General features: G+C 36.0%; 1 protein-coding gene across 1 annotated transcript; it reads left to right on the top strand.

Moving 5' to 3' along the window:
* The first annotated feature begins 7,328 nt into the window (after positions 1-7,328).
* LOC101294177 (two-component response regulator-like APRR2-like) lies at positions 7,329-13,332 on the top strand. Its single transcript, XM_004300226.1, has 13 exons — positions 7,329-7,447; positions 7,995-8,199; positions 8,757-8,836; positions 9,133-9,199; positions 9,381-9,427; positions 9,715-9,792; positions 9,889-10,425; positions 10,551-10,691; positions 11,138-11,410; positions 11,508-11,579; positions 11,688-11,765; positions 11,951-12,028; positions 12,479-13,332. Exons 2-13 carry the CDS (start codon positions 8,070-8,072, stop codon positions 12,641-12,643), a joined length of 1,746 nt encoding a protein of 581 aa, XP_004300274.1. The 5' UTR covers positions 7,329-7,447; positions 7,995-8,069; the 3' UTR covers positions 12,644-13,332.
* The last annotated feature ends 2,499 nt before the right edge of the window (positions 13,333-15,831 follow it).

Below are 15,831 nucleotides of genomic sequence, written 5' to 3'. Positions count from 1 at the left end.
CTGGACTTTAGCCGACGAAATAATGTCGTCGGCTAAAGTCTGGACTATAGCCGACGAAATAATGTCGTCGGCTAAAGTCTGGACTATAGCCGACGACTTATACGTGTGTCGTCGGCTAAAGTCACCACAGACGAGCTTTTCCCGACGAAATCTTAGCCGACGAATTAAGCTGACAGGCCGACGAAAAATTTTCGTTGGCTAAAGTGCTTGTCCTGATAGTGCTTTCAACTTTTTTGTTTTTGGTTGGAACTATTACAACAAAAACAGAAACAAATCAGATGCCAAAAGACTTGGAAGCAAAGAACGAAAATGAAACAGAAAGCTGGGCATCCAGCCCTTATTATCAAACTAAGAACTTGAGGTTAGGGGAGAAGCCCCGCTGCATTCCGCAAGGCACACCTGCGTGATGCTAAATCTGCAACATGCATGGTCTGCTGCTTCATTAGCAACTTCAGTTTCAAAAACATCACTTTGCTCATCTATTCGTTTTGCCTTGTCATGATATTTTGCATGAATGATTCTTATAACAGGATAAAATATAGATGATTATAATGTGCGCGCTCCCATTAATTACAGAATCATCCTAAAACGTGGCCTTTGGTTTAGTTTTGAACATCCTGACCGTTTTTTACTTGTGCCCTTTTGAATGGTGTTCTTGTATTTTTCAGGTGTCCATAGTCCATATATACTCCCTTTGTATTCATGTTTTCTATTTCCTTTTACATAATATCATCATGTTTTGGCACTATGACTGCTTAGAAAATGAAACTCCTTGATTGATCAGAGAAATTGAGACTCTGATTTAAGTAGGCCCCCACCTTGTATAGTAAATGAAATTAACAAACAATCAAATTGATGATAAAAAGGAAGGTAGCTTTGATCCCATTTTTTCTCCTCAGTAGTAATGGAAACCCCACCTGATCATCATCATCTAGATCCTTGTCTGGACACCTCCAAAAGTTCTACTTTACTTCGTTGTCACATTATCGATCACAATGTTGTCTTTGGATTTAGTTTTTGTCTAATTGAAATGCACCTCCTAACATGGGGACTACACAGATAACGAAATTAATCAGTCATTAGTTTTGTTCTGATAGTCGACTAATGATGATGAACGATTCCGATTAATTAGTAAAATACATAATTGATTGGAACTCTTAGATTCTCACTTTCGTGACTTAAGGATTCTACAAACTTGGATGGAGGTCAAAATCAAAGAGTTCAAATTGAAATCATCTTATTAATGTACATATGAAACAGGTTGCAAATGAAATGCATGTCTGCCAATTCCTTGAAAGTGTGTTTGTGGATTGTTACGTATAAGCTTATGCAACTAATTTGAAAACAATGTGTCATATATTTGAAAACAATCCGTCATATATTTGAAAACAATGTGTATAGGCCTTGAAGTTTCGGTCGAAGACTAAAGAGGGATCAATGGCCTCTCCACCACGAACCCAGCTAATAAGGCTCTGCTTGTTGTGTTTCGTGGGGCTTAATTTAGATAATTGATCGTCATGTGATAAGATACACAATTTCATAGGTGGAACGAAAGAGAAGTGCCTTAAAACGTCGGTTTCATTATTTATCCAAGTTCTGAAAATTAGGGATAATGAGTTAATGACCATTTCAACTAAAGATCAACTGTAGTTAGCGAACTATGGTAGAATTTATAGATAACTTGTGAATGCTATAAATTAAAGTTTTGGATAAAAAATTAAGATCCAAGAAATAAATATATATGCCTATAAATTATAAAATCTCAAAAGTAGTTCTTTACAAACTTTAAGAATGTCATCATGATTGATTCTCAAACTATATATACGAAGCATAATTCATATCATCATATATATATGCCTATAAATTATAAAATCTCAAAAGTAGTTCTTTACAAACTTTAAGAATGTCATCATGATTGATTCTCAAACTATATATACGAAGCATAATTCATATCATCATATGGATGTAATACTGCTGCAATATGAAAATCAATATATGAAAACAAAAATAATAATGTGATGATATCAGACAAAGAGAAGAAACTCACATGTTTCTTGTAAAATACTTAAATTCCATTGTTAGGTCGTGGGAGTTGCAGCAGTTGCCTACTATACTGCTTCAGGAGTAACAGACGCTTTTATGTAAAAAGCATGTAGATAGATTGTAGAGTTCACATGTGAGGAAGAAGGATATGTTATGGTGTTATTTGCAAAAGATATATATGTGGTGTACACATATATACATGTACAGTTTTTTTTATCTCATTTGTGCAATTGAAAAGCATTCATCATGATTCAATTGTTAGCCAAACTTGAGTTGGTGGAAACAAAAGCTCAAAAGTCCATATAAAGGCAAAGGAAAATCATGGAACAGACAACTTAATCGATTTCTATTGAAAGGTGTGTTATGCTATCAAGTGACTAAAAGATTTTAAATTGCAATTTTGGTCGAGTGTCTAATCATATACTTTGAGTAACTCTTAACAAAAATTTCACTTGGTTATGGAAGTGTTGGAAGAGGAACTAATTAATCTCATAATAGCCCACGCCCTTTAACATTATAATCATAACGTAATCTATAAAATGAGTGATTTGTGTTTTGCGTTTTTGGGTTTTTTTGTTTTGCGGGAGAAATTTTAAATACACACCTCTAATCTCTTAATACACACCTCTATTATTTATGTTTTTATTGAGATTTTATAGGTAAGCTAAATAACCAAAATATACATCTATTATTTAAAAAAATAAAAAATCGCGCTAGAAGTATTATTTTCAACGTCTTCTACCTTAAAATCGTCGAAAACACGTCTTCTCCCATAACCTCAATTCTTCTCTACAATTCATTTTGGTTGTCTTTTTTTTTTTTTTTTGTATTAGTATCAGCTTTAGTTTGATCTTACAGATCATATTGTCAAGTACTGCATCTTTATCATGACATGTTTTATCGAATAACTAGCTATCTATGTTTAATAGCTACTATACTTCTACAGTTGTACTAGTTTGTGAATTTTGAAAACTTGTATTGGTGATTTGGAGTTGGGATATAACAATAATTATTTAATTATAAATTGAACGATTATAACCAAAAATTTCTAGCAAAAATTAGATGAAATAACATGTAAAAAGAGGTACCAAATAGTAAATATATATTAATTTTATTAAATAACGGAATATTTCATAAATTAAGGGCATTTTAGGCAGTTTAGGATGTGTATTAAGTATAATACTGAAATGAAAAACTTGATAGGGAGTGTATTAAGTAAGGGTGTGTATTAAGATATTAAGGGTGTGTATTTAAAATTTCTCGTTTTACGCATGTCCGCTTCTGATCGGGTATATATAGATATATATATATAACATTCGTTCTGAAATTAAAGTGTGAAGGTCATTTTTTGGCTCACTTTTCAGTCATGTATCCACATCTCCACCCTTCAGTTTTTATAACCTAATGTATAGTTCACTTCTGCCAATTTCCTGCAATTTGATAATCGTTTGAGCTTTCGCAATTGTGATTTACACGAACAAATCTGGTTGAACAGATTTTAGTCTGTTCATACATTTCACACAATTCGGCACCTTAATAATTATCAAATTTGATGAAACTTTGCAGAAGTGATCTATACATTAGGTTTTAAAACCTGAACAGCGGAGACGTGGACACGTGACCAAAAAGTGAACCAAAAAAAAACTTTCACACTTTAATTTCATAACGAAGCTTCGCTTTAGATAGTAACTGTATGTATATATACACACACACACATGGTCCTTCCACTAAGAGATCCATTATTTTGGTTTATATAAGGGATTGATTATTAGCCCAACTTTTTGATCACATATCAATATCTTCACCATTCAACCTTTAGGTATATATGACTAGATCATTTCTGAAAATTTTCAGCCAAATTGGTGATCGTTAATGTGCTTAAAACAGCAATTTGCATGAACGGTTCAGGTTTGACAGATTTGATCTGTCTATTGATTTAAGCTAGTTCGAAAACTTAACAATCATCAAATTGGCTGAAAATTTCTAAAAATGATATATTCATATATACCTAGAGGTTGAACGGTGATTGTTGATATGTGATAAAAAAAAGTTAGGCTAATAATCAATCCCTCATATCAGGAATGGTTCTAATGAGGATCATTAAGTCGAGGACTAGTTGAAGACTTTCTCATTAATCGTTTAATAACACCCACTTTTCAGTTTTCAATCATATTTTTCCATCTTAACTGTTCAATTTTTAGGTCTATATAAGTAGATAATTTCAACAAATTTTCAGCCAAATCGGTGTTTATTAAGGAATTGAACTAAATCAAATTAATGGACGCTCTAAATCTGTCAAACAAGAGCTATTCGAGTTTATAATTGATGCATTACATTTATGAATGTCTTAATGATTTTCAATTTGGATGAAAATTTGTAGACATGATCTACTCATATATATCTACAAACTAAACGGTCGAGATGTAGATATGCGATAAAAAAAAGAGTGAAACGAAGAAGTCATCAACTTAGTGGTCCTCATTAGAACCACTCCCCTCTCATATAAACTAAAATAATGGATCCATTAATGAAAGGGCCGTGTGTGTGTGTATATATATATAAAATGACAAAAAATATATATAAAATAAAGAGAAGAAGAAGGAGCACTTACAAATTGATTTTTGATTCTTCATCTCATTCTTAAATTCTTAAACAACTCGGATGCTCATTTTTTAAGTCTTTATTTTATTTTCTAATTGTTAGGGATGGCAATAGGTAGGGTAGGGTACGGGAATCAAAATACCGTACTCATACTTTTTTACATTTCTCATCCCCGTACCCGTAATTAGATAATGGGAATTCCCCGTACCCATACCCTTTGGGGATTACGTTTCCATACCCGTACCCGTTAACAATTATATATTAAATTTTTTTTTTTTTAAATGCGAAATACAATTATATAAAAGTATGAAATTAAAATCAAATACCAAAATAAATAAGTTTCATGCTTCAATCTAATAAAAATAAATATAAGTCTTAATTAAAACAGAACAATACCGGTAAATTTCATTAAGAGAATAAAAATATATAATAAAAAGGAAAGCCCATTAAATGTTTATTAAGAGAATCATAAATTTTTTTACATAAATATTTATTTATAAATTATATATAAATATATATAATAATAAATTATATAATTATATATAATAATATTTTCATCCTTAATGGGTGGGGATGGGGACGAATTTTAAAATACCATACCCGCCCCGTACCCGATTTAAAAATCCGAATACTGGGGATCCCGATCCCCGTTACCCGTTAATACCTGTATATCTTTCCCGTTATGGTCGAATACCCGTGGGTACCCTACCCGCTAGGGATTATTGCCATCCCTACTAATTGTAGTTCTAAGCGGCTTTATGTCGCCAACAATACCCTATCACTATATGGTAGAGCACGAAGGGCCTTGTGCCAGTCTATGCTCCTTGTGTGTCTTATCGATCTGTCTTAGATAGGTGGCGCGTCGTTTGCTTGGTTAGGTGGGCGCAACCTCTTAATAGCAGGATGAAACTAAGTGTCATCAAATTTATTTTCTGGCGGCAACATAGTAGGAAAGTTGTATTATTGGATATTAAGATATGCAACAATGTTATGTATCTAGTGCTCTTTTCATTATGTCACTGTTGTAACAAAGCAAATGGAGTCGACTGCAGCAAATCTTATTGATGACATTCATCGACTACAGCAACAAGCTGATTCTGTATGTATTGAATTTGCTCCTAAAACTGCAAATGTAGTTGCTCATAGACTAGCTAGTTTTGTCTTTTGATTCAGTTGCTCATAAGGAATGGCTCTCCTCCATTCCAATTATGCTTAGAGATACTCTAAGCTATGATTGTACTCACATTCTCATTTAATAAATTAAGAGTTGCAGCTATCTTTTCCTAAAAAAAAANAAAAAAAAAAAAAATATTCAAGTCGTCATTAAAGCAGTACTTTTTGCTAGTTAGTGCTTGTTAGAATACATGTACTTTGTAAAATTTCTCAATATTATTTTGGGACTTCTAGATGCTTATTGTAATCAGGGATTCAAGCTCTATGTCCCCCCCCCCCCCGGTCTTATATTCGACAATTTTATTAATGAAGGCTTGAAGGCAGCCGCATCAGCCATTTATTCAACAACAACAAAAAACAACTTAGATACTACAATTACTCTTTTTTTAGTTGAATCCAGAGCATCTCACTTACGAAAGGAAGACTATGTCACATTGCCATTAGACCAACAATACTGGACGTTATTTTTCATTTTTGTTACTTTCTCTATGGTAAGTATTTTTGAAGAGTGAATAAAAATAAGCGTGTTAGGATTTGTTCGAGGATCATACCATCTCTTTTGAGTGCGGGGCGAGCACCAAGCGATGCAATGTGTTGTGTGGTTGCCCATGTATTTGACTTCGAATCAAGCAAGTTAGAGCGAGGAGAGCAAAACATTCATTATTATCTTCTTTTCTATGCCTTCTGTTCGCAAGAACTTTGGAGTTTTTGCAGATCTTCTAAGCGTCACCAAATTGATACCTAACAGAAGTCTAGTAGAGCAATTATATTAGGAATGAAGTCGAGTGATCATATTGTAGCGGTACCCTAGTATAATTATATTAGTAATTATATTAATTGCTTCTAATATAAGGTTGGTGCGGTTGCTTTTAGGCTTTGATTAATGAAACAAAAGAATACAAGGTAAGATGTTGAGCTTAAACCTCAAACTATAATAAATATATTGTAAAGATGTGTTTTTTATTTTTTTATTTTATAACAATAGTTGTTGAATCTTTAGAGATGGTATCAAATTGGCCTTTCCGCAAGAATCGACGGTTGCATCTGAAAAGTGAAATGAAAGGTTTTTGGGATATTCACCAAAAAGTAAAAAGTAGGTGTAAAAACGAAAAGTTATACCGGCATTGTAGAGAAACTAGTGAGAGGGGGTGGGAAGAGAGAGGGGCTTTAACTTTCTGGATATTCTGTGGTCCGCAAAACAACCGATGGTAACTTTACAGAGGTCTCTGGCATTCGGAAAGCGCCACTTCAAACCTCTCAAAGTCTCAAGCTTTCCATATGCAGCCAAAGACGACTTGAATGGGGGGAGAGAAAAACCTCTTCTTTACTTTATTGAGCGTACAGGAGGTGAAAAAACTAAAACCACTTTCTCCAGTCTTCTTTTCCTGTTTGGTAAATGGTAAAGATTTCATCTTTAATTTCACTGCATTTCTCTCGAGTTAGTAATCATGGTGATAGTCTGATAGATGTTATAATTTAAGCTTCAGCAGAGCTCACTTTTGGAGATACAAAGTCGAGTTTCTGGTGCCCTTGTGCTTATTCTGTGCATGCATGCGTTGGGCTTAAACTCTTGTCTTCTTAGTTCCCCTTTGAAGAGTTTCCCAGTTCTTTGCTTCTGACTGGTTACCGGGTATTTGATTGTTTCTTCATTTTCTCTGTGTATGAAACATGTCTTTGTCTTTGTTAGTTCTTCTCTTTTGGCTGAGATCTTACTTGGTTTTTGTCTAGTTGTTCTGCAAACTTAGCACTAGCAAATAAGATCTTTCACTCCAGTAAAATCTATCTCAATCTTCTTCGTGTAGGAGCCAGACATACCAACTAAGAAGTTTGATCCTCTTGTCTTATTTGTTTAACTTCATCTGGGTTTAGGAATAAGATCCAACACTTTGGTATGTATATCCATAGACAGAACTTGTTCCCAGCAGACAGCTTCAGTGTCTAATAGAACTTGGGTTGATTCAATCATCAAAGAGCAGTATATGTTTGTTTCTGTGACCTGTTATTATAAAAACACATTCAATTTGGAACTGGGTGTCTCCAATATGTATGTTGTGGTATTGGGAATCTTTCCAATTCAACAGGAGCAACATCCCAGTTCATTGTGAATTCTAGTCTTTTTGGTAGACTTGGATCAAGCAAAGATTGGCTCTGATGTGTGATTCTTGTGGATCTCACAGAATTCATTGAAGGCTTATGAGCTGTTATCTGCTACATTGCTCTAGGACGGCCTGAGAAACGATGCCACATCAGCTATGGTTTGCACTGCCAGTGATTTGGAAGGGTGGAAAGATTTCCCAAAGGGCCTTAGAGTTCTTCTCCTTGATGAAGACACCGGTTATTCTGCTGAGATAAGATCAAAGCTTGAAGCCATGGATTATATTGGTTAGGGATCTTTTAATCATTCATGTTCTTCTTAGTTTTATGTTTTTCTCTGAAGAGTTTCCTTCCTTAATTAGAAATATTAATCTCACTCCTTTCCACTTCTTCATCAGTTTTCCACCAGTATTCTGGTCCCTTTTTCTTTTCCCTCTAAAGCATCTCATGATGCTTATGGTTGGATTTTGGCTTTGGTTTTATGTGGTTTTGGATTTTAGTCATATGGAGCTTAGAAAGAACCTGAACAAGGAAGAAGAGTCAAGTTCTTGCAATTTGAACACCTCAGTGATTTCTTTTTTCCTCAGTAAAGAATTAAAATTATAATCACCTATAATCTCTTGGGATCTAATTGGTGAAGTAGTTGGCTTTTATATCTTTATGGGGAGTTCTGCAAAATTAGAATATACTGGAGGGGAAAAATCAAAATACTGTTGTTTAGATGTAGTGTTGATTTAAATCAATGTTCTTCTGTCTTATATTCTGCATGTTTGTGCCCTTGTGTCTGTTTGTGTTTACGTCTAGCCATCTACACAGTTCGTTTAACATCACATTGCCTGTTGCAGTTACTACATTCCGCAATGAAACCGAAGCATTGTCAGCGTTTTCTAACAACCCTGAAAGTTTCCATGTTGCCATCATTGAGGTAATTAGATAAACCTAAATCTGAAACTAGAAATCAAGTTTATGGTTTGGAGAAAAGTTTTCCTGACCATGGCCGCATCTATAAAGTATTGGTTTTTATTGCTGGTTTGAGACTTCCGGACCAAAAGTTCCACTCTATTTCTTTTGTGGAATCACTTTCCAGAAAAAATGTATTTAGCTCAGCCTGTTGCGGCTTATTTAGTTACATGAGTATATAATCATTTAACAGTCCTCTTGATCAATTGCTTCTCGTGTCAGTCCTATAACCATATTATTCTTAATCAAATATTGTCCCAGGTCAATACAAGCAAAGGTGATTGGGGTTTCAAATTTCTTGACACTGCCAAGGACATGCCGATCATAAGTAAGTTCACACAAAAACCTATTATATTAAGATACTCATAAAATTCTCTTGTTTATTCTTATTCATGATATGTGTTTTTCTGATTCTACAATTTTCTTTCTAACAAATTGTTTTTTTTTTTTAACTATCTAACAACTCATTACATAATTTTTAATTGGAATTTACTAAATCTTTTTTGCAGTGACTTCAAACATTCATTGCTTGAACACCATGATGAAGTGTATAGCGGTGAGATATTTTCTCTGACCATTTACATTACCAATTGGTCTCCCAAAAACATGCATTAAATTTAAGATTTTTTTTTCTTTCTTTTCTCTTTTACTTCTAGAGTCCTATTGAATAAGTATAGCACAGCACAGTGAAATCTCTTCTTGGAAATCTCAAACTGATTAAGGATTTTATTATTCAACTTAAGGCTGTCTTGTTGTTGCTCAAATCATAACTTAATGGTTATATGCTGCATTTCTAGTTGATCATGCTTAGTTTCTTGCATGTATTTGACAATTTACTTCCAGCTTGGTGCAGTTGAGTTTCTGCGGAAACCTCTCTGTGAAGAGAAACTTCGGAATATTTGGCAGCATGTTGTTCATAAGGTCGGTTATAGTATGCGGATATTTGTCAAGATTTACTACTAAGTATGATGAACATTCTGCATGTAAAGTGTTTCTGATTTTGTGAATTCTGAGCAGGCATTCAATGCAGGAGGGAAAGCCGTCTCTGAATCAATCAAGTCTATTAAAGAATCTGTACTACCCACGTTGCAGCCCAAATTGGAAAATGAACCACCGAAATGCAAAATCTCAGTAGTAACAGAAAACGCTGCAAGGGTTCCTGAACATGACCATGAACAATCCACCGGAAATGACAAGTACCCAGCTCCTTCGACGCCACAAATTAAACAGGGATCTCGATTATTGGATGATGGGGATTGCCAAGAACAAACTAACTCATCAGAGAAAGAGAGTGGGGAGCATGATGGTGAATCTAAATCTGTCGAAACTACATGTGGCAATGCTGATGATACTCTTCAAATAAGTGAACCTCAAATGCCTGAGAAGATAGTGGTCAAACAGGAAAATGACTCTGCTGATGCTTCTAAGCTTGAAAATAATTTGTCTCAGCCTCATATTAGAGACTGTACCAATGATACTGGTTGTGCTACTGAAAATCTGAGTAAAGCATCAGGTCTCAATCATTCATACAAATCTAGTAGGAAGAAGATGAAGGTAATCTTGTAAACATGTACTTCTCTATGGAAAAAATATTAAATATACTAGTTTCAAACTTGATAATGATTTCAGTCTGGGGACTTTGACAGATTGAATACATTTCTGTTTATGTTTGGTTTCAGGTAGACTGGACGCCAGAACTGCACAAGAAATTTGTCCATGCAGTGGAACAATTGGGTGTAGATCAAGCCATTCCTTCTCGAATACTTGAGCTTATGAAAGCTGAAGGTTTGACAAGGCATAATGTAGCAAGCCATCTCCAGGTTGGTATTATACTAGCTCTTTAATAACCAATCAAGTATTATTTCAATACAAATTACTCGTCTGTGATGAAAGCCATTTTTCGGAACGTCTGTGATGAAAGCTATTGTTCGGAACATGTTTAGGTCCTCTTTTTGCATTTTTTATGAGAAGCTTATTGTAAACCAACTATTTTTGTAGTGAGTAAGGAAAGGAAACATAAAATAGAGAAAGCTCAGTGAAAGTTATATTGCTTTCCATATAACTCTCATAAATCAGTTAAATATGAGTCCCCAACTCTTTTCTACCTTGAATGTTATTGTTACTGTTTGTAGTTTCAGTCATTGAGTCCTGTTTTGGAATACCATACTTCTTCGAAATTGGTATATATTGATCAATGCCAAAACTTTATCTCCCCCACCCTGCTCTATTCAACCTAATGAAGTAATTGACCTTTGTTGTGGATCAGAAGTATCGCATGCACAAGAGACACATCTTGCCCAAGGATGAAGACCGCAGACTGTTACATCCTACAGATCCAACTCAAATGAGTTATTATTCTCATAAGCCCATCATGGCTTTTCCCCCATATCATTACAACAGTGCTGTATCAATGCCAGGGGTGTATCCTATGTGGGGCCAACCTGCCAGCCACCCAGCCAATATCCAGATGTGGGGACAACCTAGCTATCCTCCATGGCAAGCGTCAGAAAATTGGCATTGGAAGCCTTCTTATCAAGCGGTAATAATGTTTGTCTAAGAAGTGCAGTTAATCTCTTTTGTAAAGCAAGTTATTTATTAGGAGATCCTTTGATAATTGCATCATTTCAACATTGCAGTTACATGCTGACGCTTGGGGTTGCCCTGTAATGCCTCAACCTCTGCAGGGTGGTTATTCCTCTTATCCTCAAGTGAGTACGCCAATGAAAATGTCTGCACTCATGTTTTCATAAGTCATCATTTCTGGTTTTCCAACTCTTTTACCAAATCTTACTTCATACTACCTTTCAACAATGCAGACTGCATCAGGGGTTCACAATCCAAATGTAGTAGACAATGGCTGCAGCTTGCCACATAACTCTTCAGAACTTCATCCGGTACTGCCACACAACCTTGGTTTATGCACAGTGCTCAAAATATGGACACTGCATTCTATTTCTGATGTGTAATTAAGCCTCAAATATCTACCTTGTAACCAACTAACCAATATTGCAAACCACTCCTTGACTTGGAACAATTATTTATCCAATCTTGTTTCATACTCATTGTTTCTCTATTGCAGATTGCATCAGTGGTGATCAACGCAAATGTAGCAGATAATGGCTGCAGTATGGCACATGATTCTTCTGAACTTAATCTGGTAATACCACACACCCTTAATTTATGCACATTGCTAGAACTTTGTTCATTGCATTCTGTTCTGATATGTAGTTAAGTTAATAACCACACCCATTTAAGTTTCAATTCTTTTTTTTTCTTTTTTTTTGTTGAGAAGATTGAGTTTCAGTTCATTGCTTTCCAATTGAAGGAATATGAGAAGGAAGCTATGGTACTTCTTATGGGAAAACAAGATGTAAAGAGAGAATAATGTTGGATTGAGTGGCACTGCAATAATGCACTGAAATGTTTGCTTATCATGTCGGTTAAAGATTTATGAACCTACTTGAATCTGACAAGTCATGTGTGTTATAAGTTGCACTTCAAATAATGCACATGCAGAATCTAAGTGGTGGGGTATTGACATAAACCAAACGTTAAAAATGCCCATCAAATCTGATCTTTTTGGTGTCTTGGGTTTTGTCATATGCAGGCAGAGGAAATCATTGATAAGGTTATGAAGGAGGCAATAAGTAAGCCATGGCTACCCCTTCCTTTAGGCCTTAAGCTTCCTTCCACTGAAGGTGTACTAGCTGAACTCTCAAGGCAAGGCATCTGCAACATCCCTCCTCCGATCGACGGCTCTAACTCCCGTTGACCTGAACTGGGTGCCCCTTATGGTCCTGGTTCACAAGCTAGGCGGTCCACGGTGCATTATCAGGAGAACACATCAATCGCCACATTACGTGATCAGCTAATGTGGTTAGAAGAAATGCGATGTCCTTAGGTTTTTAGATTTAACATGCGTTCAACACTTGATTTCCTATTGTGGTCTCAGAGCTACCTGAGGTTTGTGTGTTGCACCATTCCAACACAAACAAGCATGAGTCAAGTCAGGTGTGGACACACTGAAATAAGTGACTTAGATCCTATCCCTCTTTAGCTATGGTTGGCTGGAGCATCTTTTTCCGACATTAGACGGCTGAGGGCAGGCCACGTTGATGAAATGCTGCCCACATGTAAATTTCAATTCCGAGTGTAAATAGTTCCAAACACAAATGGGGGCCTTCCCTTTCCCTTTTTATCTGATATGATCTGTTCTGTGAGGTCCTTCTTGGTGCTGTTGAGTAGGTCATGCTGTGGTTGCTGTCTAATAATGGAAGATGATAGCAGTGTTGCTCTGCCCCATGAGGCACTTGTGAATTATTTCAAAGAAAAGCTTTACAAGTGGATGCTGACTTGGGGCTTATCTTGTTTGTAACATTAAGGAAGATGGACCAGAGCTTGTTTTGTCAAGTGTTGGCTTCACACTGGAAACTTGGTTATGTGTTTAGTAGCGTACTTCTCACGTATAAGAGTCTGTTTGGTCCAGTTTTCGTCTCTAAATTTTAAGATTGAATCTGACTTTTGATAAGAAGTTCTTCAAATGTCGACCTCGGCAATAGGAGCACTTGAATCATATGCTTAATGGAAACCAAACCAAATCCCACGAAACCAAAGTTGAAGTAGTGGCAAAATCCTATAATGCCAAAGTGTGGTTCAACAAATTGAATGAAACTTAGAACAAGCTAGTGAAATCTACCTCCAATCGATCTCGACTACTTATTAATCCATAGCTTAACCTATATAGTGGTTAAGACCCTAGGATTTTTACTAAGACTTTACGATATAAGCAAAGATAAAAACAATGAGCACAGAAACAAAACACAACGAAATTATAGTGGTTCAACTATAATAAGCCTACGTCCACTTTGTGATCTCTCTTGAGAGAATCACTAGCACTATGGAGAATAACAACTTGATTACAAGTACTTATTGAAATCCCTATGTTAATCCCCAACTCCCTGCTAGATCTCTTATCTCTCTATCACTCTTGACTCTCTAGGTTTTCTGTCTCACACTTAGAGAATCCCCCTGCAGCTCCCTATTATAGGGGCTGCTGATACAATAAGATTTTAGGACTCTTAAACCTAACAGACAAAATCATAACATATCTTGAAAGATTACTTTCTGCTGATACAATAAGATTTTAGGACTCCTAAACCTAGCAGACAAAATCCTAACAGATCTTGAAAGATTACTTTCCTAAAACTTATAGAAAATCATTTTTCCTTTTCTTTCTGGACTAAGATTTTTCTGTTGAATCCTTAATTTCCAAATCATATCAACGAGCCAAAAACACAACAACCTATAACGACATTCAGTGTCGGAGCTTGGTATGCCAAAAATGGAACAAAATGCACCTAGCATTGTTCTAGCTACAACGGCACCTTAATTTGTAGCAAGACCGCATTGCTCGAAATGCTGTCATTTCAGGATTCTCGAGCACAAATCAATATGGTTGCATTGTATCAATGAACATGCAAGAAAATAATGAGATTGTGACTGCTAATGGTGACAACGATTCAATTTGTTGTGGCTTAATTGCAGCTCTAGCGGTAAGAGCATATACTTTACCTTCTAGTTGTAGAGTTAGATCAACTTAGAACTCTCATGTTCCTCACTGCATGATTATCAATGAAAAATGATATGGATCTTCTCATTATGGGCTGAGATTCGCTGGCAAAGCAAGAGAATCGACAATACTTGAGAGTACAAATGGATAAGCTCAAGGTGGATGAACCAGCAGAGTAGGACTAGTGAGTAGTGACAACTGACAACAGACAACCCATTTCTTCTGAACAGTCGCAACCTTGTTATTATTAGGGCAGGAATTAGATGGGAAGGGCCAAATTAATCAGTGGCAAGATTTGACAAGCCATAAAGGGGGGAATACATTCCTCCAGTTTAAATTTTGGCGGTAAATGTAATTGGTTTTGTTATTGGGCCGTTTTCGGGTCGATCTTTGTGCTTGTATTGCCTTTGGGCTTCCAATGAAGTTTTACACACCAAAGAAGGCGCTGCCTCATCAAAACTTCGGAAAGAAAATCCGAACAGAAGGGAATACAATAGCATCATATGTTACTTGAAAGAAATAATTACGGTGTCATATGTATATTTCGGAGGAGATGAGGTAAGAGCTACGATGGAGCCTCACCTTCGAATTCGATCCCCATGAATGTTTAGTTGTAAACTATAGATGAACGGTTAACAGAAGAGAGTCATATGTTGGGGAACACCCCATAGAAGCTTATGAACTATGAACTCAAGCAACCTTGTAAGTTTCTCGATAAGGTTCCGATGTCAACAGGCAACAGCATGAGCTATTTTCATTTCCTTGCTAGAGCTTGATCAGCAACCCCAAGAGCATATGATTCGATTTCGATAATCGCAGAAACCTGCATGTAACTATAGTTTCATTCCCCACTGTCAACTGCGAACTCCAAGCCTATAATTACTAAAAAATCTGAGACTAAGAGATGTCAAAGATTAGAAGTTTGCACCTAATGGGTTTAGTCTAATGGAAACATGCTAGGCTGCAAGTGAGACGGATGCTATAAAGATTATTCTGGTAGTAATACGAGGTTATTGGTTCGAACCCCAGCTTGTGAAAAACATCTATTTAAAAATGGGTCATACTTAAAATTGCTCTCGGCTCTAGAGTGGTAGCTCACCCAGCCACCATTTTCTATCCAAAGAAAAAAGATCAGAAGTTTCCAATATATATGAACAATTACAATTATATTTGGTACGGTGTTGATGTTGGTGGTGGTGGGCTGGTGGCACCGGTGGTGCTTCATCACTCGATGATGACTCGATACTCACCGACTCGCTAATTATTGAAGGTTCACGAGCAGCACGGATCCAAGGCCCCTGCTGCTGGCCGGTGGAGCCTTACCTACACATGATGAGGTCACTAAATTAATTAAACCAAATATGATTTCAGTATGTTTTTAGCCGAGACGT

Source organism: Fragaria vesca, linkage group LG5 (assembly GCF_000184155.1).
Source record: "Fragaria vesca subsp. vesca linkage group LG5, FraVesHawaii_1.0, whole genome shotgun sequence".
NCBI lineage: Eukaryota > Viridiplantae > Streptophyta > Magnoliopsida > Rosales > Rosaceae > Fragaria > Fragaria vesca.
The sequence above is the reverse complement of the archived record's forward strand: the minus strand, read 5'-3'. Positions and strand labels throughout refer to the sequence as shown.

Bases quoted from the DNA above. Each gene is read 5' to 3' on its own strand.
- LOC101294177 (XM_004300226.1), top strand. From the start codon at position 8,070: ATGGTTTGCACTGCCAGTGATTTGGAAGGGTGGAAAGATTTCCCAAAG. The intron at 11,580-11,687 runs GTGAGTACGCCA...TCAACAATGCAG, and splicing joins GTTATTCCTCTTATCCTCAA to ACTGCATCAGGGGTTCACAA. The intron at 11,766-11,950 runs GTACTGCCACAC...TCTCTATTGCAG, and splicing joins ACTCTTCAGAACTTCATCCG to ATTGCATCAGTGGTGATCAA.